The sequence below is a fragment of the Elephantulus edwardii genome, unplaced genomic scaffold, assembly GCF_000299155.1.
Source record: "Elephantulus edwardii isolate Elephantulus edwardi_28Jun2011 unplaced genomic scaffold, EleEdw1.0 scaffold00191, whole genome shotgun sequence".
Classification (NCBI taxonomy): Eukaryota; Metazoa; Chordata; class Mammalia; order Macroscelidea; family Macroscelididae; genus Elephantulus; species Elephantulus edwardii.
In genome coordinates, this window is record NW_006399941.1 from 5,937,745 (window position 1) to 5,953,074 (window position 15,330).

General features: G+C 45.2%; 1 protein-coding gene across 1 annotated transcript in view; it reads left to right on the top strand.

Annotated features, from left to right (window-relative positions):
- RAI14 (retinoic acid induced 14) overlaps positions 1 to 14,762 on the top strand; it is a 93,390-nt gene extending 78,628 nt beyond the window's left edge. Inside the window, exons 11-15 of the mRNA XM_006896800.1 lie at positions 1,067 to 1,185; positions 2,991 to 4,526; positions 8,413 to 8,562; positions 13,451 to 13,516; positions 14,685 to 14,762. Coding sequence (XP_006896862.1) covers positions 1,067 to 1,185; positions 2,991 to 4,526; positions 8,413 to 8,562; positions 13,451 to 13,516; positions 14,685 to 14,762 — 1,949 coding nt within the window. The remainder of the gene's footprint in view (positions 1 to 1,066; positions 1,186 to 2,990; positions 4,527 to 8,412; positions 8,563 to 13,450; positions 13,517 to 14,684) is intronic.
- The last annotated feature ends 568 nt before the right edge of the window (positions 14,763 to 15,330 follow it).

A 15,330-nucleotide genomic window follows, 5' to 3' on the forward strand; every position in this document is an offset into this window, starting at 1 on the left:
TCCTAAGATATACCCTAGCCTGATACCATCCCATTTGCATAACAAAGCTCCATTCCCAAATGGGATTGCAGATAGGGTATGAAGGCTAGGGGGCCCACACTCATTTTAACAACTCATTGCCATCTAATCAGAACTGACTCTTAGCTGACCATACAGCAGGTCTCCAGAGATTGTAAATCTTCCAGGAAGAGACTGCCCATCTTTCTCCTATAAAGCAGCTGGTGGATTCGAACCACTTGCCTTTGAGTTGACAGCATAGCTCCTTACCCATGAGGCCACCAGATCTCTCCACACGCACTTTTGGAGGACAAAATTCAAAGCATAACAGATGTGAAGGGTTTTTTTTAATCTAGGCACAGAGATGCTAGAAGGACATGTCAAGGATATGAGGGAAGGTGTGATGGGAGCTTTGAATTGGAGACAGATGGAGACATAGGAAGAAGCCATGGATCATAAGCCTGTGAATGTCACAAGAAGCCTTAACCTTGAAAGAGGAATTTAATTCACACAGAAACTAATTCTGGAAGGAGAACAATGAAAGCACATGAACCAGACTGAGTCAATCAGAGTACACATTAGGAAGGTGAATGTGACCTAAAATGTGTGGACCCCACTTTACAGGGGAAAGGAGAAAAGCAGAGATGTGCCAGGAGACCATTTGTAACCTTTCCAGGGAAGGTGATAAAATCTAATCTAGAGTGATGGTGCAGGAGATTAGAAATGAAGCAGGTTGCAGAGATGCATCAAAATGGTTGACCAAATGAGACCTTTTTGGGGTTGAGAGCAGAATCCAAAACAGCCAAGGTTTTGGCACTCAGGTAAATGGGAGAAGTATGGTGAGATCCATGAATTTTTCAGAAAGTTATATATACATCCTGTGTTCTGTGCTGGGCTGGGAATGTGAGGGAAGAAACCCAGTCTCTGAAAAGTGCCCCTTTCATCTAGCTGGTGTTGGAGGCATCCTGGTCCAGACCAGGAAGAACTGGTTTGGGATATTAAGTGGCTTTGTTAGGGATGAGAGATAAACTTGTTAATGTGGATTTAAATTGCCTTTTTCTATTCCAAGGTGCGGATAGCTTATTGGATATAAGTTCAGAGGCTGACCAACAAGATCTTCTTGTCCTGTTACAAGCCAAGGTTGCTTCTCTTACTTTACACAATAAGGAGTTGCAAGATAAATTACAGGTAGGTAAATCAGCTGCCTCCACAGAATATATGGGAAGGAAAAACAAAACAAAAACACCTCATAGCCATCAAGCTTCGCTGATCCTTAGCGGGTTTCCAGAGGCTGTAAATCACATGGTAGGAAATTGCCCATCTTCATCGCACGGAGCCGATGGTGGATTTGAACCCTTAGAGAGGCACCACCTCTGGGTTGGCAGGACAACTTCCTCAAGACTGCACACCACCAGAGCTCCTCACAGAGTGTAAGTCAAGCTGCTGGGTTTTCTGAGGAGTACGTCTTTTGTTTTAAACATTTGCATGAATTTTAAGAGTTTAACATGCTCAGCTGCTAACTGCCAGAGATTCTGGGCTTCAAATCTGCGTAGCAGCTCTCCCTGTTCAGAATGACCTGCTGGTTGACTTTTGGATTTCCAGAAGGAAAACCAACCTCTGAAAACCCATGGAGCACAGGCTTGTGTTGACTCACATGCCATCCCATGAGGCAGGGCTGACTCCACAACACCGGGAGGTGGTAATGGAGAAACTTTGGTTTGGACCTCTCCATTACTTTCCTCCTTTTTGAAACATGTCTAAATTAGCCCTGTTGTTAAGTGCTGTCGAGGCAGAACTGACTCACAGCTGACCCTCCTGTAGAGCACCTGGTGAGTTTGAACCCCAGCCTTTGGGTTGGCAGCACAACGCCTTACCCACTAGGCCAGCAGAGTTCCCATGTGTACATCTGTCCAGACATATATGTTGTTATTAGATGCTGTCTCTCACACACACATCTAATGTTAGCCATTGGTTTAATAGAGTTGATAATTTTCAGAATTAAAAACTTGCTAAGAACTAATACCTGATAGGAGAGATGCCATCATCACACAGGTGTTTTTCCCAGGGTGAGGCTTATCCATTGCGCTCTGGATGTGCTGACCCCTGCAATTTCCCCAAATGTGGAAAACTCAACTGCATAATTTGTGGTATTGGGTATTGCTGCATCCTTGTTTTCCCCTGATTTAAAAAAAAAACAACAACAACAACAAACCAACTTGCTAAGAACTAACTGTATCCAGCCTTTAGTACATGTGGGAACTAAAATTATAATGAGGAAAAAAAGAAAAAAATTCTTGCAGTGCTTTTTAAAGTACCATAGATCATCTATCCTGATAGAAGTACCTTTATGGAAGACGACTGTCTTCTCTTTCTTCATCAGAGCTGCTAGATGGTTTGAACTGTCAGGCTTTCCGTTAGAAGCCCAGCACTTAACTTACTGTGCCGCCAAAGCTCCGTAGATGAGACAAGATTGCCCAGGTCTCTGCCATGGAATAGCTGGTCGATTTGAACCACTGACATTTTAGTTAGCAGCCCAACAAATAACACACTCCCAAGACTTCGTTACCTGGGGGGCTCTGGTGGCTTAATCCGTAGAGACTTGCATTGCCTGCTCAAAGGTGGTGCCTCTCTAATGGTTCAAATCCTCCAGCAGCTGCATGAGAGAAAGATGAGCAGTCTCCTCCTGTGTGATTTGCAGCCTCTGAAAACCCCCTGGAGGGTCAGATATAGGTTGGTTCTGACTCTGACTCCGTGGCGGTGAGTTTTTTTAATAGAAGTGCCAGCTCAGCTTTGTGTCGTGAATCTGGTTCTAATGCCCAATAACACTGTATTTTTTCATGTGGTAAGAAGTATGCACACTAGGTGTTCATGCTGCTCTTCTATCACCCCATTTGGACTTTATTTTTCTCACACTAGCTGCTTGCTCACCTAACCACAGCACCGGCATGATTTAATTTTGGGTGTTTCTTTTGTTTTGTTTTGTTTTCCCCTAGGCTAAAACACCCAAGGAGGCAGATGCAGACCTCAGCCTTGACTCTTACCACTCCACCCAAACTGACATGCCTCCGTCCCTGGGCAAGTCTGGCCAGACCTCTCCCTCAGACGGTAGATCATCTCCCCCTGTTTCAGCAGATTCCTTGGAGAAATCCACTCCCAGCAGCGAGGTCAGAATTCAGCAACTGCAGGAGACTTTGCAGGACTTGCAGAAGCGTTTGGAGAGCTCGGAAGCAGAAAAGAAACAGCTCCAGACTGCGCTGCAGTCCAGAGGGACCGAGCCAGCATGCTTCAACCACGCAGAGATGGCTGAGAACGGCTCCGACCTCAGCCAGAAACTCAAAGAGACGCAGAGCAAGTATGAGGAAGCCATGAAGGAGGTCCTTAGTGTCCAGAAGCAGATGACACTGGGCCTCGTCTCACCAGAGGGCACAGGCAGTCGTTCACATCTCCCCGAGCTGACAATCACCGAGGAGGAAGTGGGGGTGCTCAAGAAGGATCTCCAGGAAGCTTTGGAAGAAAGCGAAAGGAATAAAGAGAAAGTGAGAGAATTAGAGGGAAAACTGGAAGAGAGGGAGAAAGCAGGGGCCGCCAAGCCACCTGCCGAAGAGTATGAGGAGATGAAGACTTCGTATTGTGCTGTTATTGAGAATCTGAATAAGGAGAAGTCGTTTCTGTTTGGGAGATACCAAGAAGCCCAGGATGAGATCATGAAACTGAAAGATACGTTAAAAAGTCAGATGGCTCAGGAAGCCAGTGACGAAGCCGGGGACATGAAGGAGGCCATGAACCGGATGATCGATGAGCTCAACAAGCAGGTCAGCGAGCTGTCACAGCTCTACAAGGAGGCTCAGGCCGAGCTGGAGCAATACCGGAAGAGGAAGTCTCTCATAGACGTCACGGCCAACTACATCCACAAAGCGGAGCACGAGAAGCTGCTGGAGGTGACCAACGTGTCCAGGGCGAAGGCCGAAGAGTCCCTGTCGGAAATGAAGTCTCAGTATTGCAAAGTGTTGAACGAGTTGACCCAGCTCAAGCAACTGGTTGATGCCCAAAAGGAGAACTCGGTTTCCATCACAGAACATTTGCAAGTCATAACAACCCTGCGGACTGCTGCAAAAGAGATGGAGGAAAAAATCAGCAGTCTGAAAGAGCTCCTCGCCAGCAAGGAGGTGGAGGTGGCCAGGCTGGAGAAACAGCTCTTAGAAGAGAAGGCAGCCATGACCGACGCCATGGTGCCCAGGGCCTCGTATGAAAAGCTCCAGTCTTCATTAGAGAGTGAAGTGAACGTGCTGGCTTCAAAACTCAAGGATTCAGTAAGAGAGAGAGAGAAAGCCCATTCAGAGGCTGCCCAGAGCAGAAGTGAAGTGTCACAGATAAAAAGGGAAAAGGAAAACATTCAGACTCTCTTGAAATCCAAAGAACAAGAAGTCAGTGAACTTCTGCAGAAACTCCAGAAGTCTCAGGAAGACCTTGCAGAAATGAAGCGGTCTTCCATGAGCTCTACCAAGCTGGAGGAGGACAAAGATAAGAAGGTTGGTGAGCTTCCAACTCTGTTGGCTTTTTCTCTAGCAGCCCTGGTGATGCAGTGGTTAAGAGCGTGGCCACTTAGAAAAAGTTAGTAACTCAAACCTACCAGTCACTCCTTGAGAGAAAAGACCTGGGGAGCTATTCCCATAAGGATTTCCGCAGAGGATTCCATAGAGGGCACTTATTGGGAGCCTGATGACACAGTGCTTATGCTTACTAATTTATGATCAGTTTCTGTAAAGATTACAGCGAAGAAAACTCTGACAGAGCAGTTATGCTGTGTCAGATGGGTTTGCTGTGAGGTGAAATCAACTTGACAACACCTAACAGCAACACATTTTTAGCACTAACTAACCTGCTGCCAAGGGAGCCCTGTTGACCTAGTGGTTAAGGAGCTGATCTGCCAGTCCATAGATGGGAAGTTTAAATCCACCAGCTGCTCTGTAGGAGAAAGATAGGCAGTCTCCTATGTGATTGACAGCCTCTGAAAACTCAGTGGAGGGTCAGCTATGAGTTCAATGGCAATGAGGACTGAAGCTGTTGTGAACCATCTGCGTATATCTGCCTCCAGATCTGGACTCTGATTGGCATGTGTTCCAGAGTTTCTACCACTTCCTCACACATATGGTACATACTTGTCCTTAAAAGATCATTTTATAGAAGCTCTGCCAATATCAAGGATCAAAGAACTCAAACTCATTGCCATCGAGTCAAAAATGACCTTTCACTGGGTTTCCAAGGCCAGGGAAGAAACAAAGATTCTCACCACTAGGCCAATTTTCAGCATCAGTATGGAGGATTGTGAGAAGATTGAGATAGTGAACAGTTTGTTTGCTTGGCTCCACAGTCAACACTCTTGGTACCAGCAGCCAGGAAATCAAGAGACTTAATAGCATAGGGAAAGTCAGCTGTGAGGGACCTCTCCAGAGTACTGAAGAGCAGCGACGTCAGGCTGGAGACTAAGGTATGCCTGAGCCAGGCTATAGTCTTCACAATTACATGCTATGCATCGGAGAGTTGGACAGTGACTAGGGATGATAGAGCGTTGATGCCTTTGAGCTGTGGTCTGGAGAAGAGTGTTGAATGTGCCATGGACTGCTTGGAGAACAAACAGGTTGGTCCTGAAGAGGGTGAAGCTGGCTGCTCCTTGGAGTCAAGGATAGAGCAGGGTTTAGGGCTCTTGCTGTGGGTCTCAAGCAACTCCACGGCACATAACAACAAAAACAAAAGATCATAGAAGCTCTGCCAATATTAAGGATTGAAAAATTCAAATTCATTGCCATTGAGTAAAAAATGACCCTCCGCTGGGTTTCCAAGGCCACAGATAACACAAATTACCCCTTTCTTCCAAGGAGCTGTTACTGGATTCAAACTGTCAAGAGAGGCACAGCTTTGGAATTAGCCGTACAACTATCTACAGATGATACCATCAGTGATCCCATGAGCTAATCCATTTAGAATTCCATGTCTTTCTTAATATGTAATTCTTCTGTCCTTGGCAGCTGAGAGGTGTACGGGTGGTGTATTCCATCGCATGGTTTGCTCCTTACCAAAAAAAGGCAGGACATTTCCAGCCGTTTGAATCCATCAACAGCCCCCAGGGAGAAAGATGGCCAGTCTCTTCCTGTTAACTTGTTGCTGTTGTTCCTGTTAAGTGCCATCAAGTCAACTGTGACTCATAGCGACCCTCTGAACAGCTGATCTCTACCGTGCTGTATCCTGTACCATCCTCACCGTCTCCGATATGCTCACCCCCTCTGTTACATTCACAGTGTCAGTACAGCCGGTTGAAGGTCTTTCGCTGACCCCTCTCCCAATTCAGTGTTTTTTTTTCCCCAAAGACTGGCCGCTCCTGACAACATGTCCACAGTGTGTGAGACAAAGTTTCACCATCCTTGCCTCTAAGGACACTGGTTACACTTCCTCCAAGACAGATTTATTTGTTCTTTTGGCAGTCCATGGGATAGTCAACACCACAAATCAAAGCTGAGTTTTCTCATACAGATTGTTGTTATGTACCATCAAGTTGAAACTGACCCTCAGCTGACCCTCCAGGGGGTTTTCATAGGAGTCAGGATGGCTGTGTGTCTAAGGTGCTGCGTCCAGGTTTCAGACTCCTTTGGAGGCATGAGTTAGAATCCCACTTCTGACAGGAAGACATTAAGATAGGAAGTAGGACAAGTGTTACTCCATTGTGAGTATCGATGGAAATTGAATTTGCTTTGTAATCTTTCACTGAAATCACATTTTTTAAGAAAAAAATCTTAAAAATGAATAAACTTTAGAGAAGCCCAATGGATGGTCACTTTGAGTCAGAACCTATTTGATGGCAGAGTATGGTGTTTGCAATTACTTGCTATGTATCAGAGAGCTGGATAGTGAAGGAGAATTGATGCCTTTGAGCTTTGGTCCTGGAGAAGAGTATTGAATATACCATGGACTGCTAGGAGAACAAACAGGTTCATCCTGGAGAGGGTTAAACCAGGCTACTCCTTGGAGGCAAAGATTCTGAAGCTCCATCTGACATACTTTGGACATGTTGCAAGATGGGATCAGTCCTTGGAGAGGGATGTCATGCTTGTGAGGGTGGAGGGACAGCACAAGAGAGGAAAGACCCTTGATGAGATGGATTGGTTCAGTCACTGGGGTAATGGAGATGGGTGGGTTGGAGACAATAAGATTGACAAGGGATAGAACAAGGTTTAGGGGCTGTTGTACATGGGGTAGCTATGAGTCAGTCGCAGGAGACTCAACAGCACATAACAACAACAACAACAACAGCTGCTCATAGACTTGATCCTGATTTTCACAGCTTCTGTGAACTTTTATCCTCAAGTCAGTATGAAAATTGCACTCCTGATCCTCCTTTTCCAAGACACGTGGCAAAGAGAGGGAAGTGGTGGGCAGTTGGTAGTGATGCTGATGTGGGAAGGCACACGTGGCCATCCTCCGTCCCCCGCACCAGGGGTCTGCTCAGCATCTGTCCTCTGTGTCCCGCTTTCTGAGAGGCACTCGCTGGAGCGCTTGTTAGGAGCCACTGAGTCGATGGTGACTCGGGTGAGACTGCCACGTGGGTGCACAGTCAAAGCGGACGCCCGAGAGTTGTGTCCAGAAGCAGATCTCCCAAGTCACTTCTAGAAAGGTCTAAATGCTTAGTCTTGTTAAGTGGCGTGGAGTCAGCTGTGACTCATAGCGACTCGATGAACAGCAGATCTGAACCTGGCCCTATCCTGCATCACTCGCACGTCACTGATGTGCTCCAGCCCATGGCTAACCACCACTGCATCAGTCCATCCTGTTCAGGATCTTCTCTTTCTCTGACCCTCCACCTTTCCCAGCATGATGTCTCTTTCCAAGGACTTAACCATTTACAGCCCCCAGATTAGAGCAGTACTTGTCTTGTATTCCTTTCAAATGAGTGTTTGAAAAAGAGCTTCAGGAACCTAGGGAGGAAGGGTACGCTCCATTTAAAGCCAGCTGTCCAGAGGTAGAACACCACATTCCCAGTTATCCATGCCAGCAGTGTCGGGTAAGGCATTGCTGTGTCCCCTCAAATAGAAGAGACCTGAGATATCAGTTTTTGGTGGCCCTTTTACACAATAAAAAGAAATCAACATAACAACTTTTGTTTCTTTTCATGCACTGGAACAAAATAAGTAACTTTAAAAAAAAAGCCTTTATCTAAATACAGTGAAATTAATTACGAGCATGTGGCTGATCTTCACAATTTGGTTATCCAGTTCATTTTGTAAATTTTCTTGAGAGGGAAAAATTTCTTTGTTCCCAGGTCTCAAGTCCCAGGGGCCAAGAGGTGACTTTGTTTGCTGCTTAGGAAGCTTTGCTTCTGTCGACGCGTTCTTGCCCATTGACATGGCTCTCCTCTCTTGGTAGATAAATGAAATGACAAAAGAAGTCACCAAACTGAAGGAGGCCCTGAACAGCCTGTCCCAGCTCTCCTACTCGACAAGCTCCTCCAAGCGCCAGAGCCAGCAGCTGGAAACCCTGCAGCAGCAGGTCAAGCAGCTCCAGAACCAGCTGGCGGTGAGTTGAGCTCATTTGCGCTGCCTGGTTGTGGGGAAGGAAGTGGGGGTGTGCCGATTACATGCCATTCCAGCTCTGCAGGCTTCCCCACCTGGCTGGCTACCAACCCAAAGGCATACCGTTCCAATCCACGAGCAGCTCCGTGAGAGAGAGATGGGCAGTCTCCTTTCATTTGATTTACTGCATCTGAAAACCCACTGGAGGGTCAGCTATGGGTCAGTCCCAACTCAATAGTACATAACAAAAACAATTTGCTCATGACTGAAGATGTCTTGAGCAGCAGAGAGAATGGATGGTGGAATTCCCAGGACTTACCTGCAGGAGTTGGATGGAGATTTGCTGCGTTTCTGCAGCAAGTGATCTTATCTTGAGCAGTGCCGAGAATCTTTCTTATTAGTGACCAGGATCATGACCTTCATTTAACTCCTACAGGGAGTTTTGTATTTTATTAAAACCTCACTGCTGTTAAGTCAAAATTGGCTCATGGCTCGTGCTCGCTTCGGCAGCACATATACTAAAATTGGAACGATACAGAGAAGATTAGCATGGCCCCTGCACAAGGATGACACGCAAATTCGTGAAGCATTCCAAAATTGGCTCATGGCTAATTTGCTTGTGGGTTTTCAACAGCTGACATTGAGGTGGGCGTATTTCAATGTTGATTAATTTTACAAAATATGATGAATGGGAATGATTGTATGAAACAAAATAGGAATGAAGAATAGTGTGAAACACACTGTATACAAACTTTGTAAGCAAATGAACAAAGCTACCATTGCACAGGAGGAGAAGGAGATTGCCCATCTCCTGAGGAGCAGCTGGTGGGCTTGAACTAACAGAGATGTGCACTGCCTTTGGATTGACAGCACAACTCCCTACAGATTATGCCACCAGAGTTCCCTCTTATTTTAGTAACCAAAATAAAAGCCTTTTTGTATCTGTATCAGTTTCCTTTGATTGCTGTAACAGATTGCCACAGTCTTGGTGCCTGAAAACAATGTCAAATTTTCACCTTAATCCTAGCTTTTGAAGTTCAGAAGGAGTCTCAACTGAGCTTAAATTCAAAGGGTCCGCATCAGTTCCTTCTGCCGGTTCTGAAGAGAATCTGTTTCCTTGCCTTTCTGGCTAGTTCATGACCCTATCTCCATTTTCAAAGGCTGTCACTCTCAACTCTGCTTTTGCCATCCCAACTTCTGCCTTTAACCCGTTGGCCTCCTTCTATTAGAAAAACACAACTCATTGTTGTAGAGTTAGAAATGACTCATAGCTGACCCTGCAGCTGATTATCAGAGGCTGTAAGCTGCACAAGAGGAGATGGCACATCATTCTCCCTCAGAACACCTGGAGGATTCAAACAGCCTGCTTTTTAGGTCGGCAGTGCAAGTCTATAACTCCTTGGCCACCAGAATTCCTCCTTCTTAGATGGAGGGCCATTATATTTCCTTGTCCAGCTATCATTAATGAATGTTTGACCAAAAGGGGAGAAAATTAACGACAAAATTTCAGTTCTCGATTAATCCAGATTTTTCTGGAGCCATTGAAGCTAAATGAACACCTGAAACTGAAATACTCTCTACCTCTGAAACCATAGGCCAAAAATATCCCTGAAGCCTCCTTTAAACCAAACAGTAGCCTAGATAAACTAGTAAAGAATGCTTGCCATGAGCTTTGTGCTATGTGAAAAACTTACTTTGTGGGATTAAAGTGTTAAACAGCTGCTCAGTTGACAGGTCAGAAACTTAGGGACAAACAAGTTAATGTTAACAGTGAAGAAACAAATTAGAAAAGAAAACATGAGAATTGTTGCACTATTGGAAGAATGTAATCAGTGTCACTATTTTGTGTAAATTAGTGTATATTTTCAACAATAATTTATATTTCATGTATATTGGATAGTTTATGCATACATATTTGTGCAGTAATTGTAGAAAAGTTGAAAATACTAAAACCAAAGTGAAAAGCCCTTGTAGTTCTAGTAGTCAGGGATAATCAGGGCCATTTGATAGGTTTTCTTACAGTGTTTACTCTGTGTGAGTGTCTGTATATTTGCATAAGTGTGTGTACAGGTGGTTCCCAACTATTTTAAGTTTTTATTTCTTCTTTTTAATATCTACATAAATAAATCCCATGTTTAGTTGTTGGCATTAGTCCTAACAGTGAAGTTGAAGTCCTAATATAATGTCAGGATGTGTGTGTGTGTGTATGTGTGGTTGAATTGCCATTTGTTGTTAGGATTGAATACTGACCAGCTTACTACTAGTTAACAACTCCTTACACTGAAATCGACACAGAGTTCACTGTAGACAAGGCCATGCCTGCTCTGTGGAAGTGATCTATCAGTGAATCCTAACACTGAACATATTCAAGTGAACCACTGAAAATGGCAACATCAGCAAATTAAACTGTGCCCATCAGATGTAGTACAAATCCACTCACTCAGTCCACATTGCCATCGAATCAGCACTGACTGACAGCTGACCCTCCAGGAGGGTTTCGGAGGCTGTAAATAGCAGAGGAGGAGATTGCCCATCTTCCTCTCCAGAGCTGCTGGTGGATTCTAACTGCCTGCCTTTGAGTTGACAGCATAGCTCCTTACCCACTAGACCACAAGAGCCCCTCATACATGTCACCAGAATACAGACTACTAATGAGAAAATGTTCTTGTTTTTGTTGTTATATGCCATCGAGTTGCCTGTGACTCATAGCAACCCTATGTACAATAGCCCTAGACCCTACTCTATCCTGTGTCAATCTTATTGTGTCTGACACACCTATCCACATTACCCAAGTCACTGAGTCAATCCATCTCATTGAGGGTCTTCATCTTCTACACTGTCCCTCCACCCTCCCAAGCATGATGTCCCTCTCCAAGGACTGGTCACTCCTTGCAGCATGTCCAAAGTATGTCAGATGAAGCTTCAGAATCCTTGCCTCCAAAGGAGCAGCCTGGTTTAATGCTCTTCAGAACGAACCCATTCATTCTCTTAGCAGTCCATGATATATTCAATACTTTTCTCCAGCACCACAGTTTAAAGGCATCCATTCTCCTTCTATCATCCCTAGTCATTGTCCTGCTCTCTGAGGCATATTTAGCAAGTGATTGCAAAGACAGTGGTCTTGGTCAGGCGCATCTTAGGTCTCCAGACTGACATCATTGCTCTTCAGTACTTTGGAGAGGTCTCTGACGGCAGACTTTCCCAATACAATACATCTTTTTATTTCCTGGCTTCTGGTGCCAAGAGCGTTAATTCTGGAGCCAAGCAAATTAAGCTGTTTACAATCTCACTATCTTCACCATCCGTCATGATGCTCCCAATTGGCCCAGTGGTGAGAATCTTTGTTTTCTTGATACTGAGCTTCAATCCATACTGAAGGCTGCAGTCCTTGAACTTCTGCAGCAAGCATTTCGGGTCCTCCTCAGTTTCAGCAAGCAGGGTTGTGTCATCTGTATAACGCAGATTGTTGATGAGTCTTCCTCCAATCCTGATGCCACATTCCTCATAGAGCCCAGCCTCGCAGATAATCTGTTCTGCATATAGATTGAAAAAGTATGGAGATAGGACACATCCCTGGCATATACTCGTCCCAATTTTGAACCATGAAGCGTTCCCTTGCTCTGTTCTGACGACTGCCTCCTGGTCCAAGTATAGGTTTCACATAAGCACAATCAAGTGTCTGGGATTCCCATTCTTCTCAGAGTCAGCCACAGTTTGTTGTGATCCACACCATCAGAAGCCTTTGCATAGTCAATGAAATACAGATAGACATTCCTCTGTTACTCTCTGCTTTCAGCCAAGATCCATCTAACATTAGCTATAATATCTCTAGTACCACAGCCTCTTCTATACCCAGCTGCACCCACCCAAAATAACTGTAAAGAAGATATAATCTCCCAGCACCTGCTTACCCTGGCGCATGCCCACCGCCTACTCGAAGCCACAACATGTGGGCAGCACCACGTCCCCTGCACATGGCTTCCCGTGGATCCCACGGCAGGGCTCCGCCCTAGGTTGGGCAGGCTCCAGGGAGGACAAGTTGGTCTCTCTGGGTAGGACTTGGCTGCCTGATGAGGTGCCTACCGGGGGGCAGCAGCACAGGTGGCACCTCTGAGGACTTGAACCTCTCAGTGTGTGCCCTCTGCCACCTGTGCCCAGGCTGCCGCCCAGAACAGGCTGGTCAGTCATTTCAGCTCCCATGGACACTCCCTTGGACCATAAAGCTCTTCTGTTCTATGTGAAAAAAAAAAAGAAGATATAATCTAAATTATAATCCCACACTTACTTAGTATTATAGTAACTACTTTTAATAAGAATTTTCTTATTTTTTTAAAAAAATTTCATTATTTTTTGTGTGTACCGTCAAATCAGATCTGACTGGTACAGGAGGAGATTGTTCTTCCTCTTCCAGCAGAGCATCTGGTGCACTCAAACCACTCACGTCTGAGATTGCAGTGCAGCTTCTTGAAGAATTTTCTTTTTATAGAGTTAACATTCCATAATATGAAATGAATGTACTTCTCCCACCCCACCTCCCCATTATAATGCTAACAAGAAACTCTGGTGATACTGTATTGAGTTTAACTGAAAGGTCAGGGGTTCGAATCTTCCAGTGACTCCACATGAGAGAAATGGGCAGTCTGGTTTCATAAAATATTTGCAGCACTGGAAATCCAATAAAGGGTAGCTGTGAGTCAGACTTAACTTGATAGCATTCACTGAAATACTAACATGTGTTCAGAAAATACAACCAGACCCGTAATGTAATTTTAAATGTTTAAAGAGGGGAAGTCATTTGGACAGCATTTGACTACAGCTTCTTCATGGTTTATAGGGTGTGTGTTGAAAAGTCTAGTTAAACTGTTTAATAATTGCAAATTGCCTTTTCTTAGGAATGCAAGAAGCAACACCAGGAAGTCATATCCGTGTACAGAATGCATCTTCTGTATGCTGTACAGGTAAGGTAATGCTATGGGAAATATGGATCAAATATGTGAATGGTGTCGTGAGAATGAGTGAGTTTTGAGACAACGAGGTTGGCACAGGATAGAGTGGCATTTAGAGCTCTTGTACATAGGGTTGCTATGAGTTGCAAGCGACTTGATGGCACATAACAACAAGAAGAAAAGCCAGTATTAGACATTGCCGAAATTGCCATCACTGAAGTGGAAGAAAATCATCTTTTTCATTGGAAAACTAGAAAATAAAAATGCCTCTTGGACTGGATGTCAGGAGCCTCATGCCCTGCTCACCAGGAGCAGCCTCATCAGTTGTAGAAGGTTACCACATGGGGGGACAGGCTTCGTTTTCCAGGCGGGCTGGTATCTCAGAGCTGTCTGCACCACATGGCCCCTGTGACTGTTAACCGTCTAGCTAGCCGGGTTCATGTTTGTAACCAAAAACCTAGAGGCCTTAAGCTGAGCACTTAGGTAGCCCCAGCTCCATCATCCTCCAGAAGGAAAATAGTGGGACTCTATCTTGGATTCTGTTCCTCACAGCAGTGTGGGTATCGATAGAGCTGACATTCATCTAAGGCACCCTTCCTGGTAGAATAACATGCTTGGCTGTTGAAGACTAGTGATTCAGACTCACCTGGCAGTTCAGTGGGAGAAAGACCTTGTGATCTATTTCATCAGGATTGCAGCCAAGAAAACCTGGTGGTGGGGTGGTTGTCAGGTGCCACAGAATAGATTGTGTTCAATTAATAGCAACCCTGTGAACAACCTAAAGGTCTGAAAGTAGGGGAGTAAAAATTAATAGAAAAGCAGGATCAAAAGAAGGGCAGTATATACAATAGGAGGTGTAGACATTGCAATTAATCAGTGATATTAATCAATAGCAGTTATTGCTGTAACTCAAAATTCCTGTGAATGACTGTATGAAAAACCATAAACCTTCACTCAGACAGAAATTTTAAAAGAACAAACACCAATGGAGCAGTTCTGTCACATGGAGTCACCTGACTTGAAATAGGCTGGACAGCGCCAGTCAACAGCAGATCCTTCTAAAGAAGTGGGGGGAACGCCAAAAGATTCCTTGCAGCCAGCAGTCTGATTGGGGATGTGGGGGACAACAGCCACACACTCACTTGGGTTCTGATGCATGTCTTTTGTTTGCATTTCCTAGGGCCAGATGGATGAAGATGTCCAGAAAGTCCTGAAGCAAATTCTTACCATGTGTAAAAACCAATCTCAGAAGAAGTAAAGTGGTTTCCTGGGAAGGACACTGCCCCTTGTTGTCCATCTCTGTGTTGGATCCAGAGTTTGGCAGCCACTGCGTCTGTTCCCACCCGTGGTGTGCACTGTGACCTCGCGTAGCTTCTTCCTGATCCCTCGGCTTCCGGGGACTGATTCCCCTAGGAAGTCCGCTCTCCTTAGAACTGCCTGGAAACTTCAAAACCAGCAGAGGTGAAAGGTCCTCCCGATTCCAGAGCTGGGTTAGCCTTCCTGGCAGGGTGCTGGTGCTCGGGGGGTTGGGTAACCCCCGGGGCACCTGGCCAGCCGAGTGGCCTCACTTTGAGTGATGTCTGAGTGAATGCTGTTTGGTCCCTGTGCTCAGGGTGGTGCCTTTCAACACCCAGCAAGGCTCATTTTTGCCTTTGGATCCCAATCCCAAGTGATTTAATCACTAACCAAATTAGTAAAGCACTAGCTAGGAGATATATGCTTGATACCTTGTAATGGGATAGATGTGGATTGGGAAAACTAGGATGTCATTTTCTGTCCCACTGTACATTTTCCGTTGAAGGCATAGTCCATAGGGAGTTACACTG